Source organism: Mastigoproctus giganteus, chromosome 10 (assembly GCF_048544385.1).
Source record: "Mastigoproctus giganteus isolate SK-2022 chromosome 10, ASM4854438v1, whole genome shotgun sequence".
Classification (NCBI taxonomy): Eukaryota; Metazoa; Arthropoda; class Arachnida; order Uropygi; family Thelyphonidae; genus Mastigoproctus; species Mastigoproctus giganteus.
Window position 1 is genome coordinate 21404969 of NC_143584.1, and position 25910 is coordinate 21430878.

At 38.4% G+C, this 25910-nt stretch overlaps 1 protein-coding gene across 2 annotated transcripts in view; it reads right to left on the bottom strand.

Moving 5' to 3' along the window:
• Positions 1-22002, bottom strand: part of LOC150078841 (low-density lipoprotein receptor class A domain-containing protein 4) — a 382341-nt gene extending 360339 nt beyond the window's left edge. For both annotated transcript variants that reach the window (XM_090382368.1, XM_090382367.1), the window contains exon 1: positions 21752-22002. In XM_090382368.1, the coding sequence (XP_090238494.1) occupies positions 21752-21818 (67 nt within the window). In that variant the 5' untranslated portion in view covers positions 21819-22002. The remainder of the gene's footprint in view (positions 1-21751) is intronic.
• Between the last annotated feature and the right edge of the window lie 3908 nt (positions 22003-25910).

Sequence of the window (25910 nt, forward strand, 5' to 3'; positions counted from 1 at the left end):
AAAAAAAAAATCCGAACAAAACAGTGATAAAAACAAAAAATAAATAAATAACTAAATAATAATAATTAATAAATTAAAAAAAATAAAATAAAAAATAAATAAAAAGGAAATTAAACCTATCATCCTATGCGCTTCCCTTACCCGAAAGTACTATCCAGATGACCTTTGAATTTCCCCAAACTGTCGGCCTCTACCACCCATGAAGGCAACTTATTCCAGTAATTTATAACTCGCTGGCTAAAATAGAACTTCCTGCAGTCCAATCTAAACATTTCCCCCCGTAACTTGAATTTATGTCCCCTAGTTCTAGCATCATTTATAATCTTGAAAATTTTGTCCTCATTCATTTTACTGATGCCTCTCAGAGCCTTAAACACCTCAATCAAATCTCCTCTAAGGTGTCTAGTTTCCAAACTCTGCAACCCACATATTCGAAGTCTTTCTTCATAAGGACGCCCCTTTGCCGATCTCACCAGGCGAGTTACCCTTCTTTGCACACTTTCAAGAAGCTCGATGTCTTTCTTCAGGTGCGGTCTCCATACTTGAACACAGTATTCCAAGTGTGGTCTAACATAAGCCTTATATAATGGGATTATCACGTCCCTATCTCTACTTGCAAAAGTTCGATAGATCATCGATAGGACACCATGGGCCTTCCTTGCAACCTGTTTACAATGCTCAGAGAATTTCATGTCTGACCGTATCGTAACACCCAAGTCCCTTTCCTCCAGTACTGGCTTTAGTTGAACTCCACCAAGTGAATAAGTTTTTTTGGGATTACTGTTTCCCAGGTGTAATACCTTACACTTTGTTGGATTAAAGCACAGCTGCCATTTTTCTGACCATTCCTGAAGTCTATCTAGGTCTCTCTGAAGAAGCTCAGCTTGACAGTGATCATTAACTACTCTCCCAATTTTAACATCATCTGCAAATTTAGACATCACGCCCTCTATCCCTTCATCAATGTCGTTTATGAAAATTAAAAACAACAGTGGTCCTAATACTGATCCTTGGGGAACCCCACTTCTTACATATCCGCGTCATTACAAGCAGAAGCGGAGTTCATCCAAGTATTCGGGTCTTTAAAGAGTGGATACTGATGAACAAAACCACCAAAGAACATGCATTGCCAGCACAAGATACTCTATAACTGGGACCACAGATATCTCTCCCCTTCCACTTATACAATACTGCACACAATCGCCAAAACTTTTAATTCTGGAAGTCAGGATTCCATTTCCACCAACACAGCACAACGGTCTAAGCAGCTGTATGGTACTCCACAAGCCTTTCGTGTATGTGCGACACAGTCCAATCCGTTTATAGTGGTCGGGAACGGAGGCAATTGTCAGTGGAGCACTCGAAATATACAATGTAGTCAGACAAATCAAAGTTTAGACTGTTTATTAGGGACCCATTGCACGACGTAATGGATCCCTAATACATCTTGCTCTCTTTGCAGATCGGTGGTTGGAGCGTTCTTGTGTAGGGACTGTTTCGGTATGGTAGTAGTATGGTATGGGTCGTCTCGCCATTCAGGAGAGCCTTGTAACTGGAAGGTGTATTTTAACATTCTTGTTGTGACCAAATTTATCCTATAATTCTGAGATTTTATCCAAAAGGCGAAGCACTGTTTAAAATCAAAACTATCACATCTCACAAATTCAAATTATTTTAACAGCACCCGAGATTGAAGGCTCAAATCCGTATGTGTGGTTATCTGCAGTTGTGTGGTCACACGCCAATTTTTTGGCGTGTGACCACACAGCATGTTTTGAGGGCTGAAAACCCACGAATAGCTCAAGGGAAACCTACTAAAGCCTCGACTGAGGAATACTTTAGAAGTTCCTCAGGTCGTAATTGAACCTAGACCTCTCCAAACGAATGGCAGATGGCGATATATCGTGACGAGTAAACTGCCGCAGAGGACCTTGCCACATCCCGCATCCCACAAGGAGCGTATTGCGCAGAAATTGTATACAAATGGAGAATGAAGCATCTCCATCGATCTGCAGAATTGCCATAGTCCACACTGTGGCCACACATTAATCCCAACGATAATCTGTGGGATTATGTGAAACGGCGCATTGGAGATAAATTTTAGCAGCCGACAAACCTAACAGATGTAAAGATTATTCTCGAGTCCGAATGGGAAAAAAGTACAGGAGATATCTGTGCTCACCTAGTCGAATCCATACCAATTAGGATTGTCATTTTAAAGGTGGAACTACGTTCTATCAGGTACGTGTATAAAGTAAGAAATTAAATTTCTTTAAAACAGATACTAATAGTTACAACACTGATAAACTATTTTATTAAAAAGCACAGATAATAAAGGAAACTGGCCAGTACCAGCACTAACTGCCCACTGAGGTATTTTTGGTAGGAAAAATCGGACCATAAGCTTTAATCATCATAGTAGGAGCAATGATTGACACAAAGTGAGACTTTTTGAATTTTATCAAATAAGTTGATGGAATGAGAAACCTGTCACAAATAAAAGCCTCACATCTACACTACAATCTATTTTATCTACTAAAATTCTTTTAATATAATCGCTTGAAAAATATTTGGAAGAGAATGAACGGAGAGAAAGGAAACAATACATCTTGCACTGTCTAAATTTAGATGAATTTCCTCTAGATCAGCTGAGTGGCACGGCATAGAAATACCTTCTGTAGCTCATGGCAACCATTTACTCTACTAGTCAAATTGCATGAGAGAAAACGTATCATTAGATTAACAAATATCAAAATTTGTTGATGAGATCAGAAAAGACAATTTATAAATCACTTTCACACAATCACAATCAAATTTCTTATAGAATCAGAAAAGGAAGCGAATCATTTGCTACAGTTTTAATTGGAAATTAGACAAGGGACAAGACAATGGAAATCTAATTCACTGGACAGAGTAGATCTCCTTGCCTACTCTTTTGTGTAAAACTAGATGTGTTTTGCGATCAGAAATTTTAAATAGAAAAAAAGTTCAAGAATCGAATTTGTAACAACAGTATTGAAATGTAACCAGACGAAGTCTTTGTAATACTTCTCCCGACAGTGCAGACATGCTGCTAGGACCGCTCGCAGGATTTTGTTTTATGATATGCAAGATTTTTGTCAGCAGGTATAAGAAGGTTCCGTATGTATTCTGTGTTAAGACAATGGTTAGGCCACACCCTGAGATACATACATACAGACGTGGAAGGCCCATTTTAATAAGGATATTGACTGTTAGAACGGGTACAGAGAAGAGCAACGAGATTAGTGAGGCGAACAAAAAGTTATTCTTACCAGGAAATGCTTCATTTCCGCAAAATGCAGCGCCTGGTGAGTAGACACCTGCAAGGAGATCTGATTGAGATGTTTAAGACTTCGAATGAATTGACTAAGTTGATGGAATCCATCATCTTGCTCAGACTACCTTTCATGAGGGGACATAAATTCAAACTGAGGAAGGATGGTTAGTGGATCGATGTACAGAAATTTGCATCCAGCCATTGGGTAGTTGATTATTGGAACAAACTTCCATCTAGTGTTGTTGAAGTGGGTAGTTTGAATAAATTCAAGGAGGAACTAGACAAATTATTAGAGAGGATAGAAAGGTGATATGGTAATTGTTTTTTTTTTTTTTTTTTTTTTTTTTTTGCCACTACTAACTACAGTCTCTGCAGCCATCGCTTGTTATTTAGGAGCATTAGCAGCTAAGGCCATATTGCTCCGGGATATGCGGTGGTCATTCCCTGACCTTTCCGCATCCTCTGTATTTGGTGGTGACGGGCTCGAACCCCGGTCTAATCAAGAAGCGTGTGCTACGCACTGCTGCTGCTCCTTCCCACCTGGCTATGGAAGCCGCAACCATCGTTAACAGCCTATAGAATCTCACCAGCCTATAGAAACCTTCTCACAGTTTTTCTTAAACATAAATTCAGTAAAATCTGCATTAGTGATATTCTTATTGAAATCACATTCAACACAACTAAAGTACGAAATCCATGGAACTCCAATCCCACCACCATGTACGGAGATCTCGGGATCATTTTAGACCTAAAACATGGTGCAGATATCTACAACAAAGTCTGCAGATTCAGGTGGCGTCCCAAGCAGTACCTGTTACATGTTACTGAGTGATATCACTCTTCAGTATATCTCCCCATTTGTTCAGCGAGTCATTACTTGTGGAGCCGAAATCTTTTTGAACCTATACGGCAAAAGCAACATTAAAAACCATCAAATCCTACGAGTATTGGTTTCTCCGATGGATTCCGCACAAACAATCTTCTTTCACGCATACCTATTCAGAGGTAACGTGAGTACTAAATTTCAGAAAAGGTTCCAAAATTGGTGCCACCAAATAATTGGTGGCAACAATAAAAATGATGGCGGGTGACAAAACGTCGAATTTCTGGAAATTGCTGTAAACACAGTTCAGACTAAGCATTTTTGTATTGTTTCCTTCCATAACACTCAGGGCCGCTGCAAGTGGGTAGGCGACGCTTACGGGCGGCAGTTCAAGAGGGCGCCGAAATTTTTTCTGGTATTGTTTTCTGATCGGTTAACGCTTATCAGTATTCACATTTAGGGCGGCAAATTTTATTTTGCTTACTGGCGGCAAATAGGAACGCAGCGCTACTGCTAACACTTCAAGTAAGTAAGCTAAAGCTTTTTGCTCACCTTTAGCTTACTTCATTTGAAATGTCAAAAGAGTTGTTTATATGGCCTCACACAAAAATCCCGGACTGTGTCGATGTGTTAATTTTATCCATTCACCAATACGCGCTTCTTCATTTCTCCTGTCCCTCCAGACTAGGAGTTTCCCTGAATCTTTAAGGCATCATCAATGACACTAGGAAGTACCCTCATCTACCTCTGTTCAAATGTATTCCATATCTACAATAAAGAGGTAGAGTGAGCCACGCTACTAAAAGCCCTTCAAAAAGTCTTACAAGGTATTTAAATCTTGAATTAACCATAAGGCTTTTAGGCTTGAATTAACCATAAGCCATTTAATAATAAAAATTAATACAATTAGAAATTGTATTAATTCAGTTAGGACAATCGAGAAAGAGTTGCAACTGATAACCTAAGTACAGTACTAGGAAATGAATCTGTAATATATGCTGTAAGGAAGAAAGTTGTGTAGCAAGCAGTCATCGACAATCAGTGCTATCCATGTAGAAGCATGGTCGCTCTAATAGGCTGCGACGTATTGAATACTGGGATGTTTGATACGGTAAAATTATGATTAATTGCTTTGAAATGAATTACACCGCTGCTAATTACCCTATGTGTAAAGGCAAAACATGCTTCATATTATATATTATTAAGTACATAAACATTTCTTCATTTATTCCTATGATGGACTTAATGTCCATCATAGGAAGAAATTATGCATAAGCTTCGGAAAGAATTGCTAAGGGAGAAATTGTTCTTGCCCATTCTGACAAATCGCTCTCTCTACAGTAGATACTACTATGTTAATTACAATTATAATAATCAAATCATCCTGAAACTAGTTTCAGAGTGCTAATGGATGAAAAAAGAGCTATTTAATTTGCTAATCAATATCTTCGTCCATGGGGTTTTCTCTGATGTTCAGTTCTCCCACGTGCCTGTCTACCTTGGTGTAAATACAGTACTTATTTTTACCTGGAACGTGTGCCAGTACAGCTGGTAATCTAACCTCGCGAAAATATTAGGTCAGCCACCCCCTTCTGCCTCGACTCAAAGGTTGAACGTTATTTTGGATGGTTCGTTTGGGGTGCTTTGGAGTTTCCGTTCTGAACACGGACCTCGACTTTGGCCTTCTACTCAACTGGTTCCAAGAATCAAGTTACTCTCCTCCCATCTCGTAAGCAGAGAAACAGGTCAAATCTGAATAGCTGGGGTATTCAAGGTCTCAAAGCGCTATGCAGGAGACACGTGCGAAACAGTAATACACAGGATTTTTAAAAGTAAAAAAGATAATAATAAATAAAATTTAGATATACGATATATATACTTACCTCGCAGACCTAATTCTCTTAATGTCTTCAGCTATTAGTCATACTTTTTCAAAATTTCAATCAGTTAATAATTTTCCTGTTCGCTTTTATAATTTATAGCAGTTAATTTTACTGATCATGTGCAATAATAAACGCATGAGATTAATAAATACCACCAAGACAACAACCTGCATGGTTAGTCTTGCCAGACGAGAGAAAAACTGCACAGACAGATTTGCAGCTCTTCAATGTTGGCTCCTTAATTAAAGGGAATAAATAAAAATAAAATAAAAAAAGAAGCAAAACTCTAAGAGTGTTTCAGAAACCTGCCTGATATAAACATTACAGATTCTGTCATCTCAAAATATTCCTAATATCCCAATACCAAATATCCAATAATAATGGGAAAAGAGAATGAATAAAAATATGATGCAACTGATTAACTGCTAAAAATAAACTTATGAAAATCATTATGTTGATAATCAGCTTCAGCTAATCAGATATGTCATCTTAGCATCCTCATCCTTTCTTAAGTATAAAAAGGCCCTTTTTTTTTCGGAAGCTACCAAAATAGTGACTATTTTTATATCATTCCCAAAATAGTAATTTGCTCCAACTATAGGGTTCTAAAATAGTTCATAGATTTCAATTACAACTCTAAAACAGCTACCTTTTTTCAACTAAGGTCCTAAAAATAGTTACTCTTTCTAGTGTAGTGCTCTCAATCATTGTTTTTCAGCGACAGAAACTTGACGATTGTCAAAATACATCTAACTATTGTTGCTACGATATGCTCTGCATAACGTAAAACGAAATAACAAACTGCAAAAGCATGTTCAAACTGGAGTTATATTTTAAGCTAAATGCTCCTAAAATATATTTAAATTACGAATATCGTTTGGGCAGCAACAGAGATGTACACACACAGATTTATATCTACATATATTTACTTTTAGTTAAATATAATATTAATAAAAATTAAAACCGGATGGACATTGGGGGGGTGGAGGGAAGAAAGGAAATATCAAAACTAATATAGCCATATTCGTTTTGATTTCAGGCAATTTCAGGCGTGAAATATATCCTCACCGAACAACGTTTGAGTAACAAAGAGATGTTTGTGGTCCTTGAGGCTGTCACAGACATTCTTTCAAGTAAGCCGAGCTGGGCTTGCTGGGAGTCTAAAACGCTGATGGAACTGATATTCGGGTGGCACTCAAGTCAGGCGGACCTAATTTCGGGGAACTCCGGTCGGTCTGTGACAGCCAAATCCTGTGCTTGCACATTCACGATGGTGGGACTGATAGTAACCCTGAGTATAACCCCCACGTGCAAGTACTGAAATAAGGCACCTAGCATACTGGAGGTGGCCACCCAAGTGAGAACCAACATAAGCAGGGGTCGAGATGTGGCGCCCATATCACAAGGAGGAAATACGCCCCTTTGTGTTACCAGCAATACTAGGTGGTAGATAACTCTCATCAACCGGTGCAATATCACCACTTTGCTTACTGGAGGCTTGAAGTGAGGAAATTCATGGCGGTGGAACTCAAAACCAAACTCTGGCAACAACCTCCCCCCCCCCCATCTCTTCCATTTTCCAGTATGACTGATGGCTTTTGAGGTTATGATGGACATCGTGGCGAGATCCAATCTTCATTGTGTTTTTAGGATACAGCTCTAAAACGGTGTTCCAAATTATGATATTAGGGTCACCTGTAAATGATTACATCTACCCGTATACTTATTTTGTCTCTAAATTGCGTGTGTTCTCTGGTCGATTTGCCTGTTTGCTGGACGAAAAAACCTTGCTATCTACGCCTGAGACCAACTAACTCAGCCACGAAGTGAAAAAAATCCCACTAAAACTCCTCGCGTTATCGACGGGATTCGAACCCGGCCCTTTTCCACCCGGTGTGGGGAGGACGGTGACGATACAACTGTGCTACCCGCGCAGACTAAAATAGTGTTCGTAGGTCGGCCGCTACATAGTCTACTGGACCGAACCTATTGGTAACCCTCTAGGAGGCTTCCGGGTCAGCTAGTGTATAATCTCGCTGCCACTACTCTGCCAGATAGCGACTGGAGGGAGTCCGAGTAGTGTGTAGCATTATGTCAAGGAGCTGGGTATATTTTTGCCATGAGTACACCATATCCAAAAACTTCATTATTTCATACAGTATGTCCGTCCAACCTTTTCTTACTGCTGAATACATCATGAATTTTAAACTAATAGAACAAACTTATCTGAGAAAAAATCCCGAACACTTCTTCATTCATTTTTCAAATATACGTGGTCTCAGTTCCAATCTCAATGATGTCATTTTCCACTTGCAGTCTGCCAAACCCTATGTACTTTTTCTGGCAGAATCCCAGTTATCGGTTGATGCAACCACTTTTCATCTCAGTTATCCGAATTATTCGCTGTATGATACCTTTCGTCTCAAAGGCAAAGGTGGTATTGTGCATATATCCGTTCTGATATTCCCTGTCAGACTTAGTAATTTGGAATCTCCTCTTTTCGATCCTTTGTGGCTTAAAATCTCTCTACCACATTCTGTCAAATACATCTGTTGCCTCCATCGTTCTCCCAACTCCACTAACCACTTGGAATTCTTTGACTTCCCCTCTTTGAAACTTGACTTTCTCCAGCCCAACTTTCCTAAGTGAGATAATTTTTTTTTTGATGGTTTTAATGTTCTCAACTCCAGCTGGCTTCCGTTTTCTAGTCACACGAACCCAGATGGTCGAGATGCTGAGGCTTTTGCAATTACTAATGACCTCGCCGAGCTTGTTCATTTACCTACCAGAATACCAGACAATCCTAACCACGCTTGATCTTTTTCTAAACAACCTTTCTAAGTACAGGGTCGAGGTCAGTGGTCCCCTAGGCACATCAGATCACAACTTGGTGATGGTCTCCTCTCCAATGGAGCCTTTCTCTCAGGGCCATTCTCAACCTCGTGTTGTTTGACATTATAAGAATGCAAAATGGGATGATCTCCGAGATTTCTTTTCTTCTTTTGATCGGATTACTGTTTGACATTATAAGAATGCAAAATGGGATGATCTCCGAGATTTCTTTTCTTCTTTTGGTCGGATTACTGTTTCAAAACTCCTGATATCAACGTTTGCTCAGATCATGTCAGTAAACTTATTCATGCAGGGATTAAATCCTTTATCCCACACTACACCTTAAAATCTTGTTCTTTATCTAAACTTTGATTTTCCAATAAATGTGGTACAGTTTTTCAAAATAAGAATGTAGTATATATCGCAATTGGCTTGTAATCCAAATCTCTAGGTTCGTTTTCTGCGTACACCAAAGCTTGCAACAATTGTAAAGTAGTCATTAATCAGTCCAAATTAGATTTAGAACAGGCTAAGAGTAGAAAACTTGCTTCTTGTCCTAATGGTAGTCGAGCATTCTGGTCTGTTGTCAAAGCTAATGGCTGCAACTTTTGCCCACCTTTGTGAAAATCAGATAGTTCTATTGCCACTTCAGCCAAAGATAAAGCTGACCTGCTAGCATCCTACTTTTCTTCTAACTGGTGTAGTGATAATCTTGGTAAACCACCTCCTATCATTCCCAACAATCCATTCAATGCCTCCCGTAGTCTTCGTCAAAAAGATATCAGAAGGATTTTGAAAAATTTTGATGCTAAGAAAGCTCCAGGTCCTGAGGGCATTTCTCCACTAGTTCTCAAAATCTGTGTCCCTGAACTTACTGCTGTTCTGTGACGCCTTTTTTCACTTTCTTATTCCAAAGGTGTGTTTTAGCTTCTGCTTGGAAATTTGTTCATATCGAGTCAGTTCCTAAAAAGGGTGAAAAAACCCTCCCATCCAATTATTGTCCTACTGCACTTTATTCTGCTCTTTATAAAGTAACGGAGAAATGATTTAACCGCCAACTTTTAAACAATCTGGAAACCTTCCATCTGATCAACGCTTGCCAGTGTGGATTCCGTTTGTGTCAATCCACTGGTGATATTCTGGCTTATGTTACCCAGCTAAGGATAAATTCAATTGAAAAGTTTGGCGAAACTCAAGCAGTTGCTTTGACATTTCAAAGGTTTTGTTCGTGTTTAGCATAAAAGGTCTTCTAAATAAGCTTCCATCTGATGGTTTACTAACTGTTTTTTTATAACTGGGTATCCAGTTTTCTCTCTGACCGCTCACTGCTGGTGATGGTAGATGACTCTCCGTCTTCTAACTTCTGCACTAATGCTGGTGTTCCCCGAGGTTCAGTTCTTTCTCCCACTCTTTTCCTCTTGTATATTAATGACCTTCTTCCATTTACCGGAAATCCTATCCATACTTTTTCTTATGATAGCACATTGCATTCCATCTTCCACTATGAAAGATCGTGCCTTGCACAAACAGCTTTAATTTCTCGAACATCCACTATCAATTGCTTAAGTGCCGATCTCCAGGTAATTCTCCAACGGGGCAAAGATAACTTAGCTGATTTCAGTCCTTCTAGAACTCAGTCCTGTCTTATATCTCGCAAAAAGGATTATTCAGCTTCTATGCTTATCTTCGATGCCAATCGATTTCTAGGCAAGATGATATATTTATATTATATTGGGAATTACCCTGACTTCTAATCTCTCTTGGCATAAGCACATTACAAATATTACTTCCACTGCATCTAAAAAAGTGGGTTTTCGCTTTTTCTCTCTGCGTTACTTTTCTTCCAAACAGCTGTTTTCTCTCTCTCTCTCTCTCTCTCTCTCTCTGTTCAAATCCAAATCCGCCCTACCATGGAATATTGTTCCCACATCTGGGGCGATGCCCCAAAGCCTCTTTCAGGCACCTAGATTCCATTCAAAAGAGGGCAGTTAAGTTAATTAATGACTTGTCTCTAACAGAGTCTCGCCACCCTCTGTCTCACAGACGTTCTGTTTCTGCTGCATGCCTTTTCGATTGATACTTCCATGGGCACTGGTCTTCTTAATTGGCTTCTATAGTTCCCGCTCTCTCTCCAAAAGCAGTTCGAACACATGCCGCAACCAGTCAACATTGTTTTACTGTCCAATTTCAACTCACAGAACCAACTTTTCTCTTTTTCCTCATTTATTCCTTCAACTTCCGTTTTCTGGAACAACCTTCCTTCATACGTATTTCCTGAAAATTGCAATCTACAGAAATTCAAGTCTAATATCAACAAGTATCTTCTTTCATCTTTTCAACCATGAATGATACTAAGTATTATAGGTTCTAATACCTTTCGTGTTTGGGGTTTTCATTACAAAAAAAAAAAAAAAAAAAAAAAACAGAACAGTGAAATAACACACCCAAGAAATATGAAGCGTGTCTTATTGGATTTAAGGCTTAAATTTATAACTTTAAATGCACTGAATGGCCAGTTTAGTACGTACACCTTATCCAAGGGTTGTTATTTGTTGTTATTTGGTTTTTAGGAGTATTAGCAACTAAGGCCATATTGCTCCGGAATATGCGGTCATCATTCCCTGACCTTTCCGCATCCTCCGTATTTGGTGGTGACGGGCTCGAACCCCGGTCTATATCAAGAAGCGTGTGCTACGCACTGCTGCTCCTTCCCACCTGGCTACGGAGGCGCCTCCTTATCCAAGGGATCGACCGCTTAGTCAGAGACGGTGTTATGAGAACATAACCGTACCAGACTACATAAAGTATGTAGTCAGATCCCGGAAAACAGTTGTATGGATTTAGGAGATCAGCGACTAATACCATATTTCTTCGTATATACTGTTTGTTAATTGGGTGTGTTCTGAGGTCGAATATCTGTTTGCTGGACAAAAAACCAGAGTTTAAGGAAAAGAAAGCCATTACCCTCACCTGAGACAGACTAACTCAGTCACGTTGCGAAAAAGGCCCATAAAAATTCCTTCCATTATCGACGGGACTCGAACTCGGGTCTTTTCAACCCGGTGTAGGGAGGACGGTGATCCTACCAACTGTGATACAATTACTATGGACATTGTAGCCTTGGTGTGTTTTTCAATTGGTGTTCCATGATCATTGCCAAAACGTTCCGCACAATGTTCCACCAAAAATTAAAACTTATCTCCATATCGATATTTATATCGCACTTTAAAACGAAAAGAAAACATCCTTGATATACAGCTATACTAAAAACAAATTCGCGTGATGATCTCGTAATAATTTAAATTATTTTGTTTCTGGTCATGAAAACCAAAGTTTATTTTGTTCATTACTCAAAAAAAAGTTCAAAAACACTGGTCTAGAATGTCCCGAAATGGACTAACAACCAGAAAACAGCGGCTACAGTACACGTATTATCTATAATTGCGATTTGTATGAGCCCATGATCGTAGTAATTGAAAAAAAAGTTGTGCTGATATGAATAATTGCGTTTATTTTTTCAATTGTCACCAGGATGCTATGTGGAACGAAAACGTAAGGTAACAGAGTTGATGTGCATGGTTCGGACAGTGCAGTGGCGCGATGATAATTTTATATTAGGAATCGTTCTGCCGATACAGCAAAAATTTCTGACAGATGGGTACTTTTTAAACATTGTTGTGAATCAAGAATACCCGTCAGTGTTCCTACTCTTTCCCGGCAATGGCTTCTTTCATCAGGACAATGTACCACACTACCGAGGCAGAAGCCTGTTCTGCCTCGGTAGTGTGGGTTCGGTTCTGCTAGTCAAAATAGGCATGAGGCAACTAACGATATGAGGCGTCAACATGCCTCTGAATTACGTGTATTTTATAATCGGTTGGTCTGCTTTACGAGGAATGAAACCCCTCATAAAAACTATGTAACATAGAGCAAAATTTAGCCCTGGCCTCCTGGTTGTGGCGGGCACAAGTTGTATCTTTGCTATATATGTAATGTGGTTACCATGTACTCAATATAGCACAATAAAGATTTCAAAAACTATGCACACCTCCAACTAAATCGGTCAAGGTGTGAAACAATTTTATTAAAGTTCTTCCTGTCGAGACTAGATTCCAACCGACGCTTTATATACACACTGTGAAGAAACAGCAATGATAACCACTTATCCCGAGGGCTGAAATGCGTAGACATCTTTTGTAAGACATTCGAAAGACATCCCCTTCCTCCCTTGGCCTGCCAACTAACAGATCTCTACCCATCAACCACTGGGGATTAAACCAAGCAGCCGTACGTCTTCTAGATCTCTCATCAGCCACTGCGGCAAAATAACAGTATTCTATGCAGCCAGATGTCTGTATTATCTCCGTATGTGTTTCTTAATCTTGTGCCATCCATTCCACATGTTACAGGCATGCCAAAATAGGTATAATACATTATTAGGTCATACGAGATCATATTTCGACTACCACTAGAGGCGAACGCGTAGCTGTTGAGAAAATAAATCAGAATTATCAGTTGGAAAATTCGTCTCTCTTCCTAGTCACGGTGTTTGATAGTTTCCTAATTCATCTAAAAGAAAATGTTACCTTTGTGAACATTCTCATTAAATTTCCTTTCCCTGTTCTAACATTCTCGGTACGAATTGCTCGTTGATTCTAACATTCTCAATGTGTAAAATTGCACCACCTAAATGGAATATATGCTTTATGCTAAAAATAATTGGAAATACAGATAAATACAGACAAAGGTTAATTAAGTTTGTGAGTAAATTCTGAACTAGATGTATTTACGAAGATGCAGCACACATCAATACAAAGTAAGGTCCATGAAAAGAGATACACAACAAAATTGCGGTAGGCAGTGGAGAAAGTAGGGAATATCATCTTGGTGAACACTGAGCCAAGCACCCTTTTGAACTTGTGCTAAGAATTAGGCAACCGTGAGGAGATGGCTAACAAGACATGGGTCAGTCATCGTATCCCAAAAATATTCGATGGGCTACAGATCTTTGCCTCTTGCCTGACCAAAAAGCAATTTTCGCAATGCACTGCACAATGAGCTAACGCTGTGGTGCACCCAGACTATGTTAGCTAATCCCCCCCCCCGCCTCCACACCGTGGGCGTGTATGACCTAACAAGTCACTCACTGACGAAGAGGGCGGAGATACAGTTATCATTAATTTAGACAAACTGGCCAAAAAGATGGAGGTTATTCAGTAGTATTCTGGAAAGCTACTCCAGCCTGAAATGCAGAAATAAGTAGATATTTGATATCTACTTGCACGGATTATTGGCGGAGGCCTACATAGTGGAATAGTGTTTTGTGGAAGGCGCCCACATGGTTTCCCACATCTGTGCCATAGTACATTGTGAAGAAGAACAGAATCTATGTAAAAGCCAGAAAAGTGTAATGTCTGGTTTATGTGAGTAGTGTAATGTTCTGTTGTCTCTGGCTACTTGGCCGCAGGGCCCCTAGTGTAAAGTGTGACGTGCGTTAGTTGCCCGACGGCATCAGAGGTTTACCCCTATCTCCGCGTTGCGTATTCTGTTTGTGTAACACAGTAACTCTGTGAAGGCCAGAGGTTTAAAAGTGTGTGGGGATGGTTATGTCGAGTAGTGTTATGTTTTTGTTCCTCTAACCATTTAGCCGTTGGGCCCCTAGTGAGACTCACTGTTGCTCACACTTAGCCCCGAGAACCCAGGTCAGGCAACCAATAGAGGGATCTTAAGTACTCTGGCAGCCCTGCCGCTTAGTTTTCGAAGATTTCGGTGGTAAGGGCCTTTTGTTAAAATAAAAAGTTTTTTTAATTAAACGCTAGTAGTTAGGTTCGCCCCTAGTGGGACCCTGCGTTGCCCCCCACTACCACCACCACCACTGGGAGGTGAGCCAGCCTGCCCATCATACTCTGGCTGGCCTCCGCTAGGGTTTTCTGAGCTTCTTGGCGGAGGCACAGGCCTGCAATTGTTTTGTTTGTCTTCATATTCTTAATACCTCTTCTGTAATAACTACACACTGATTCGGAAAATGTTAGGAAAAATTTTCGCCACCATATACAGATTTTTCACAAAACGTCATGTTTATTTTTACATAGGCAAGTCATTATCATTGAAATCGGACATTTAACTGTTGAAAACGGCTCGTTATAGATCTCTCAAGAACAAGTGCAATGCAATTCTCGGCTTTCTCATTGCCAATCATCAATTCGGTTATATGAGAGTAAATCAAAAAGTAAAGGCAATTTGTGTGTAATAATACATACGTAATGTGCCTTTTAAAGAAAATACAAAACAAGAACATTGATATGAAATTAATATTCATCATTATTTATTCTGACTTTGTTGAATCCACTCCCATAATACTCCATGTCAGAACACGTTGCCAAGTCTACACCTGTGTCACCAGCTGCTTGCATTGAGTATGTTTTATACAGTCGTGGTAATCATCTCCGCTTGCCAATTGCACCGTTAGTGAACAACATGCTATGATCAGATTTTTGTTCAAAAGGAACCAAATCCTCCCAGATTCACTGAAGAATGTTAGCGCAATATGGAGAAAAATGTACTAATAAAAGAAAGGTAAGGGTGGAAAGGTTTGAAACTGAAAGAACAAATATGGTTGATGAAGACCGTTCAGGTAGTCGGGCAATCTCAATAGCGATCAACAACGTTGATCAAGTTAATGAGCTCTTAAATGAGAACTTAATTAAAAAGACGCATTACTGTTTCTGCCTTGGCTAGAATGTTAGACATCAGCTACGGGTCTAACATTCGATCATACTCCGATATTCATAAACATTGCAAAGTTTGTGCAAGGTCGGTCTCAAAACTTCTTACGGATGATCATAAACAGAAGCGTTTGGAGATCGCAGCGGTAACGCGATGGAGAGACATTCCTACAAGGAATTGTTACGAGACGAAACACGGGGTGGGGGGAGGATCACTACGAACACAAACAGAAAAGCATAGAGTGAAACAAGTAGTCCCCAACAATCAAAAAAGATAAAAACAGACAAGAACTAATTAATCAAACCTTATTTTGAATAAGCAATTTTAATGAGCACTGTAGATTAAGGATGTTGGAATGAAGAAAGGAAATTTAATGAGAATATTCATAGAGGTAACGTTTTCTTTTAGATGAAGCACAAAACTAATGACTTAGCCGTAAAAAACAAGTGTGCCTCTTTTCCAGGAAAGTAATATTGACATTATTTTGGTGTTAGAACAGGACACCTAATCTGGAACATTATCAGGAATGTGGAGAGACTGTCAATGGTCAAGATATTGGGCCATATTAGAAGAGAAACTTAAACTTTCTCCACAACTAATAAAAGCCAAAAAATATGGGTTTCAGGATAAGGGGAGTGGATTTAACAAAGTAAGAATAAATAATGATGAATATTAATTTCATATCAATATTCTTCTTTTGTAAGTTTTTGTATTTTCTTTAACAAGCACATTCGTATGTATTATTATTCTTTTGTATGTAAAAAATGTTCATTGCGTTCAAATATAATAATTCGATTTATATCAGATTTCTTTCTTCCCAGTTTGCAAAAATTCCTTATGTGATAAGAAAAAATTGAATATTTTCGAAATCAGCATAGTTAAACTATCATTAATTAGAACCGAAGTTAAAAAAATAATAATAAAATAAATTCGCAGGCCTGTGTTATCTAAACTAGAGGTTCCCAACTACACTACCTTCTCCCTGCGGGCGTTTTAAGAATCTTAAGAGGATTGGAAGATGTTGCTGCATATAAAACAGATGCACGAAAGATTTATAACAGAAGCTGGTTACGCACTTTTTACATGAATGTAATAGACAGCTTTCCTGAAAAATACACAACTTTTTACATGGGACTGATCTTTCAAACTGTAAAGATTATCGCGAGTTGTCTTAGTGTTTAGTGTTATACAAGAGTAGCAAAGAAGTGCTACTTATCTCAACATACTGGTCAGTCTGACTTCAGTGGTATGGAAAGTTATGGAGGCAATGATTTAGACTGCAATACAGGATCATTTATATAGAAATGGAATATGTGAGCTACAGAGCTAGGTAACCATGCACCCTAGAAGGGACATAATTTAAGTCTACAAGGCTCTGAGAAGATAAATAAAATAAATGAGGACAAACTGATTTTTAACTCCTATAAATGATTACAGAACTAGAAGCCACAAATTCAAATTACGGGGAATAATGTTTACACTGGATTGTAACACTTTTTTTAGCCAGCGAGTTGTTGATTACTGGAATATCACGTTGTTCTATGGACAGTTAAGGCCAACAGCCTGTCGAAATTCAAGGCCAGCTGAATAAGTACCAAGACGAGGAAGAAACCATATAAATAGGCTTTCTTTTTATTATTTTTTAATATTTCTTTTCAGCTGGCGTAGAAAAAGCCTGGAGCTTCCTTGCACTATATGGCTAATACTAATACTGTACCCCCGTCCCGCAACGGACCGCAGGTGGCGCGTTATCCCTGGTCTTGTGACTGAAGGGTCAAACTGCCAAATACTGTACAGGTTATATATATATTTTTAGTAATAAAATGATTCTCTCTCTCTTCATTAAAAATAAATAGCATCATGTTTTCTTTGGACAACTGCTACTTATTTATAATGTAATAATATTAAGGTAACGTATCGTGATAGAATCAATTTGAGAAATCAATTGACATGTAAAGACTGGTCTCTTTAAGACAAGTCTTTTTACATGGAATTATATCCATTATCCATTTAACTTTGCGTAGTCATTCGCATCAAAAGCCCATATTAACCAGTGGTATGATGATTATACTGTATTAAGTGGTGTGTCATCCATCCAATGGTACCAGGGTTCTGAGCTCGGGGGGGGGGGGCAAAAGAAAAACGAAAAATGACTTTGAGGGTCAATAAAGAAAAGCTGCATCAGGGCCAAAGCTTGTTATGACACGCCATTGACTATATTTGATAAAAACGAGGCCAAGTCTCGTAATGAGCGCCGGAACGCCGTTCCGGTTCGTCATACCTCTCAATGTCAAGTACGTGCGTTAACTCCTTTCTTCTGCATGTATTATCCTAACGAGCGTTCTATTTCATAAAATTTTCCATTTCGAGAACAATATGGATTATAGAGTTTTTTAACCAGGCGCTTTAGAGAAGCCTAACTGAGGTCTATAAGCTCACTATTATACATTTCATTGTTATAATTCCAGAACTAGGTTTCTTAAATGCCTTAAATTATCTATAATAGAAACTGCTTTAAAACTTCAGCACACCCTCGCACAGATGCATGCGCATAAGCTTGAAAGTTTCCAGCATCCTCTAATTAGACAAGTTTACCCCCCCCCCCCCCAATAATACTTCTAACATCCATGTCTGGGAGAGCGTTTTTATACTAAAGGGGGAACTGAACTAAAAAAGAGGTTGGGAACCACTGATCAGCGTTTTTCAAGGTCAAGACCAAGACTGGGCTTCATGGAGAGTGACTATTACCTGGTGTCAAAAGTGTTATGAGCTTGAAGACAAGCGAGAGAGAGGAAAATATTCAAGAATATTTCGATTCCGTTTATACACAAGTATCTGATCTCAAAATAACTTGTTAAATATTTTAAATTTCAACGTTGCATTTACTGTTGTTTAAAGAAACTGCATTAAAATGTCACTGGACTAAGCAGTAATTTCATAATAGTTCGCCGAACATAAAATGTATCACCATTAATACTCATACAAATATTGGCAGCATGTGTGATTTGCAATAACTGCGCAACTACAGAAAGGAAATTCTGGAAAATCTTTGAAAAATGAACGGTATAATAGACGACACGAACTGGTGTCCAGAAGGATGAGTACTCTTAAAAAAAAAAAAGAAGAAGAAGAAAGAAATACGAAATGGAGAAACATTGAGGGAGATGAGTAGTGATGACAGATTTCATATAATCCTTGCTGTAGTCCATGATTTCTTGTTGTAGTCCATGTCTTGCTATCTAACTGAATTCTTATCATTTGCTGAATTCTTTGCATAGAGTCTTCCCCATTGCTTCTAGTTAAGAGGGAGAGAAACAAAAAAAAAAAAAAAAAAAACGACAATTTCATTCACATATACTTCAGCAATCATGCCCTCCCTCTGTCTGCCTGTCTTTGACTCACAATTATCATACCGTACACACACACACACAACTGTCTAGACTGCATCATTAACAGACTAGTTTGCAGTGTCTGGAGAAAATTACACGAATGTCTGAAGAAATTATTCCCTAAGTTCTTTATGATTTTTTGTATTGTTTTTCGGCCTCTCTGTGTGTGTGTGTGTGTGTGTGTGTGTGTGTGTGTGTGTGTGTGTGTGTGTGTGTGTGTGTGTGTGTGTGTGTGTGTGAGATATAATTGGATGGTTTTTCTAGTGAATTTTTTTTTTTTATTAAACCGAAACCTTACTCATGCATTCGCTCTCCTCGGCTCATAATGATTCTGTTCGGATAATATACTTGCACTGTTACAGTCCAAAAATGACAGGCGAATAGATAAAAAAAAGCCAGAAGTCATACTAATGTCCATGAGTTCGCCTGGCAACTTACAAGTTTACTGGGTCCATACTGCAAGATATCATGCAGATAAAGAGATGAGACATTGCCCATAATGGGCTCCAAAGTTTGAGAGGATCAATTTACAGGGAAAAAATATTATTACAAACCGTAAACTGAACACTTTCAATGAATGAAAGGTTTCCATTTCTCTTCTGTTTTCTTTTGCACCAAACATAGTGATATCTGTTCACGATGATGTTACATAATATAATGCCCCACATCCATTTACATTTTTATAAAGAAATCTTTGTAAGAACTGAAATACGAAATTTCGAAAAAAATTTTAACCTATTCTGTACACAGTCACTTTGGCGATTCTTTTTCATCAATCAGTAGAGTAATTTAAAAAATAAAAATCTACGTTTATGTTTAAAAAATAAGAGCAAAACGAAGAAATTGTAAAAATTAACCATATTGTAACTGTAATTTTACGATTTTTAAACTTTGGGATAAATTTAACCGTATTTCGATTATCTCATGGTGACCTCTGTGGACTACTTCAGTAACTTATAACTTAGACGTCAAAGGTTAAATATCAAAACAACCAAGACACACACTGGCCTTTTTACCTTATCTTTAAATTAACTACAAACCTGAAATAAATGTTAAGTTTTCGAAGTTACTTACGAATTCCAAAAAAGTTTACTGATGACGTCATATTCAGCTAGATGACATTCTATAAATGCCATACATGATATTTTTAAAATTTTTGCCCACTTTATATGGCACAAACCTAGAAATAACTAAATTAACTGAAAAAGGAGACGTAAAGGTAAAATAAAGTTGTTACATTTCAAACTATAAATAATACAGCTGAAGAAAAGACGAGTTAATTATTTAGAAAACAAGAAACAACGGTTTCTGAAGATGCGCCATACTTAGCCCTTTCCAGGATTCAACTACTATTCCGTCATGATCACAGTGCAGGAGTCATTAATTCAATCCCTAAGGATCGCTAAAGCTGAGAGGTTGGTGGAGTAACGACCAATTCTGACATTCTACAGACCATGGTTCAGTGATATCTAACTTCTCACTTCACAAGCTAAGCAAGCATAAAGAGAAGTTAGCAGATATTTACATATTTGAAGTTCATAAATTATATTAACAATTTGCAGTTGTATTTACTTTCCGATTTGGTTCCCGAAATTTTATCCGAACACAGATCAACAAAAGTGTAATATCTCAGTGCATGTCAAATCCTACAGAGTAATACTATTCTCGGTTTATAGTACACTGTTATATTAATTTTCAAGAAGACTACAAGTGACATGTCTAGCCCCACTATCCCAAAAGATATGATCGCATTTGACTTTTATGTGAGACCTATCGCTTCACGTGACCATTATTTAACCTTGAAAGCAGAACAAATGAAAAAATTAAATAAAAAATTATAACAAATAATGACAGAATTATCCAAATAAATACTACGAAGAGAAATGCTGGTGATGAAGTTACCAGCAACCAATTAATTATATTTTGCTTAAAAATTATAATTTAAATATAATTCTTTGTTCAATTGAAAAATCTAAATACAGTAATTAAAAATGGTTATAAAATACGTTCTTTATAAAAGCCATTCTAATATTTTTATCAGATGTTTTCAGTCATATTAATTTCAAATATTAAATACTTTTATCCAAATAATGTAGTAAAAATAATGTAACTGTACATATGCAGAATATTTTTTGATAGTCTTTTGTATTCACATGGGACAATTAAAATCCAACCTTATCGTCTTCATTCTTTGTATAAATTTATAAACAGTATCGTATAAATACTATAATGGATACCACGAAGGATACGTGTATTGTTATTTTACACTCTAACATCAATTTTTTTTTTGAAATTCCTCTCTCTCGCTCACTCTCTCTCTCGTTTTATATATATACATACTAAATGCATGGCTACCAAACTAGATTAGAAAAACAAACAAACAAACAAAAATATTAAAAAGCAGTTAAGGGATGAACTATCAGTTAAAACTCAATTACGTACACATTATTATTATTATACCCGATTTTAATTGATGTTGATTATACGCGCTTTAACTCGTAGAATGAAAAGTTAAAAATATACCTATCCTCGTAGCTTGTATAATGTTAAACAGCATAAAGTTGACCTCTCGTAACCTAAAGGATTCACGATGGCATGGAATAAACTAATGACTGTGAACATGTTATTGCTGTGAGATACCGCTGGACCATAAAGGTCGAGTATGAAGCATTTTCATGCGTTTTTCAGTTTCTACTAAATATTATATATATATATATATATATATATATATATATATATATATAATAAAAAAAATCCTGTTGTTAAGTTTCTGTGCCAACTTTCAATCACACCAACCTACCGTTAGGGTGTCGCGTTGCCACTAATGCCAGTTGTCTCACCACCAGCGGCAGACGTCCGTTGCCCATAGTACAGATGATCCTTCGTACACCTCCACCGCCAGCGGACCGCTTGGTCCGGGCATGATTCACGGAGACAGGTATGTGATTGTAATGTTGCCTTCACCATATGATGAGGTCATCTCACTAGCAATCCAACATCTTCGTAAGATGGGAAGGCCTTGATGCACAAGTTTTTAAAAAAATAGTTACTTCCGGTCTTCTCTGTTCTTTCCTCCCTCCCCTAGACAGACGAGTACACAAGCACACTTACTCAAAAAAAAAAAAAAAGTTTAAAAAAAGAAAGAAAAGAAAGGAAAAAGAAAAGGAAACGGCGAACGTCACGGATTCACGAGGTCATAAAATTCACGGCTTCTACATTCGGTCATCTCGCTCAGACGCAACAACACGGCGAAGTGCGGAGCTAAGTACAAATATACACACAAACACACACACACACACACACAGCACTCGACCAAATGAACGCTGCCAAGAACGTTGACGACCGCCAGCTGGCAAGGTCTAACTTGGTCTGTCTAGCGCAGTTCTCTGTCTCGCGACAGTGACGAGTGGTGATCGAAACGCATGCACGTCAGGTGAAACACGCTTTCAACCCATCCCACCTTCCCCATCCTCGAATATGGATGGGATGCTCCAGACAGCGGAGCAGACGATTTTTAGTGACGCCAGCAGCTACTCCATCCAGGCAGACAGACAGACGATGAGGACGAAGCCAGTTTTGCAGGGTTGGATGATATTTTTTTTTCTGTTTTCATTCTGTATTCCGTTTCTTTTCTTTTCTTTTCTTTTTTTTTTCTTTCCTATCTCTCTCTCGTTTTTCTAGGTTTATAGAAAAAGTTCTGCGTAGCTACTTAGCAAGTATACCGACTGTCCATCGATTAAAAAAAATCGAAATCAGCAGACAAGCAAGCTATTATTTGTTTATGAACTAAGACAAGGACAAACTCTACTGAACTTTGTAGAATCTCATGGGAAATCTCGCTATAACGTAAGTAGTTATGCCGATATCGTCATGTTCTCATGGAAGAATAGTGTTCTACTTATCAGTCTAGTTCCTATGTATTCTAAAATGATATCTAGGATGTCGTTACAATAATCGACTGATGTACTGTATTAATGTTCCAGAACTATCAAATATGATTATAAGACATGAAAGTGTTCCTCATAAATATGTAACAGAACAGCTGAAATAAGTAAAATGAAATATTGTTGCTTTTTTAATTTAGAGTTGTTTCGGAGGATGTTTGTTCATTATGAAAACGAAGCAACTTTAACACGGATTTAAGTTTCAAACAAATGTGGTTTGTTCTGAACTCCTCAAGCAAACAGAAATGGTCATTTTGATCATTTTATCTCAAATAATCATTTTAAGAAATCTGAATCACATATAATCTAAAGCGAAACCTTTGCTTTGGATTCTAAAGCAAAGAATTCGCATTCAACAACAGACATGAACATGGATATTCAATGATTGGCTTAGCATTCATTAAACATTACTCTCAGATCCCAGTTTCAGAAATGAATACGTTTTTTAAAAGAGCATCGAATAATCCCATGTCTTTTACCTCAAATCTGTTCTTCAGGGAAGGATTTTAGTACGCGCTCTGTCTCTCTCGCGCGCGCGAGCGCGTATACACATACACACCCAAATAAAAAACTTCCTACAACATTTGTCCAAAGAGTACCAAACACTTATTTTTGTATGACAATCCCAAGCATGAGGAAGTAGAAAACTGAACATTAAACTTCAATTTAAGTTCTACGAGCCGTAGAACTTAAACTCGGAACTATGCAGTTTTAAAGAAAGTGGCGAAATTACATATACCAATTAGGAAAACCAATCAGCATAAAATTGAATTAAACGTATATAAGCTGATCGTTTTCAATACAAGTTTTAAGGGCCGACCGGGCTAGCCGAGTTGGTAAAGTACCTGCCCGGCAACCCAAAGGTCGCGGGTTCGATTCCCGCCTCGGGCTTGGATCAAAGTACTGCAAAAACCTTGGGAGGTGCAATATGGCTACAGAAGCCGATGCGCCAACAACTACCAAATCAAAAAAAAAAAAAAAAAAAAAAAAAACAAGTTTTAAGGCAGAAAAATTCAGCTTGCATGCAATGCGTATTTTATTAGTTGATGAGTACTACTCAAAACAATTGGCGAATATTTCGAGGTCAACCTCATTCTGCAACAAACTCAATGTCGTAACTCAAACATTTTCGCTGTTCATTGAAGATAACAGAAAACAGAAGATAACAGGTAACGAATAAACAAGCAGTAATAACTCACATAAGTAACCAACAATAATCACTAATAATGAATGAATAATAACATCTGATGGACATTATGTTGGATCTCTAAAGCGGGCCATGCACGCCCAAGCAAATTTTTTCAAAGTTGTATGGCACGCTTAATATAATGTAGCTCCGTGTTACTGATCGCAAGTTTTACAACTCCTTGTCATCGAACCAATCAAATTATCCAAGAAATTCTGGATAATCCGAGGGGTTCGATAAACAAGAACAAAGGTGGTTCTTGTTTGTTTACTGAGAGTAATCTTCAGCTTCTAGATTGAGAGATACGAGATGTTCGGCAAGCAATACTAAATCTACCCAGTGTATTCCATACATGGGCAATCGAGTCAAGGCAAGAGAGCGAGACAATCTGTTCATAAAAAAAAAAAAAAAAAAATGAAAATGAGCCCATATGAGGCAGTATATGGGCTCATTTTCAAATTACTGAGTATTATAATAACTGATCCGTTCTTATAACAGATAGGTCGGTACAGCTGCCAACGCTGATTCCTCCCTAAACCATTATTCCATATTAACAAACCGATGTCGTTTCTGCACAAAGCAAAGAAGATTGTTGCGAGTTCTAAGGTTGCGCAAAATTTGACTCTTTGATAATGGGGCAGCAAGCTGATTTTGAACTAATCCAAGAAGAAAACGACTCAATTAGTCCCACTGTCTTGAGTTCAGACCTAGAGGGTTCTATAACGGCATGTAGCTAATGGAGTTTGCGTAGGCTATATGTCACTACTGCCTCACTGCATGTCATCTTTGCACTGACTTAGCATGTAAACTAATAATGGTTTGCATCCTAAGTCAACGCAAAGAAGTTCGTTGTTATTATTATTATAACGCCCTCTTCGGCCAAAACGATTTCGTATAGACTGGATTTATGCGCATTTTCCTTATGGTAGCAGAGAACTACGGTACTGCGCAGTATTCAAGCATCAATTCTCACAAGCACTTGAAGTCAAAAACGACGATCTTGACCTCATCTTCGTACTGTTCCGATCTCTTGGAATTGATTTAAGAATCTACTGATGATATTTTGTGACAATCCATGTACTTGTGACATACCTAGTACACTGGTATGCAAAACTTAAGAACCAAAATCATTTCTAAAGGTTACAACCACAAAATCAAACGAAACAGCCTGTGGCGATTTGCATAACTGTGGCCGTTCAGTAGAAAGCTGGTGCACATGCAAAAATTTGAATCGTGATGAGAGGGCTCACATCAACAGATAAAAGCAGCAGTTAAGTGCAAATTACCGAATGGTGAGCACGATTGTTACAGACGTTCGAGTGGGCAATAGACAACATCTGGATGCTTTACCTGGGGTCGAATAATTGGGAAACTCAAGGAAGGTCGAAGTGCGAGGAGTGTGGCTACAGAGTTCGGTATCGCCCATAGCATCGTCTCACGTGCGTCGTCGGCCTTCAGAACGACAGGTACAGCTGTTCGAAAGACCAGTGGTGGTCGTCCACAAAAAACAACACACAATGATGACCGTTATATACTCCTACTGTTTTTTTTTTTTTTTTTTTGGCGCATCGACTTCTATGGCCATAATGCACCTCCCAAGGTTTTTGCAGTACTTTGATCCAAGCCCGAGGCGGGATTCGAACCCGCGACCTTTGGGTTGCTAGGCAGGCACTTTACCCACCCGGCCACCCCGGTCGGCTATACTCCTACGGCCAAGAGGGACCGACATCAGATGGCGGGATCCACTGCAAACCAGCTGCACAGAACTCAGGATATCGCGGTTTACTGTGGCCAGGCGATTCCACAAATGTGAACTGTTTACCCAACGG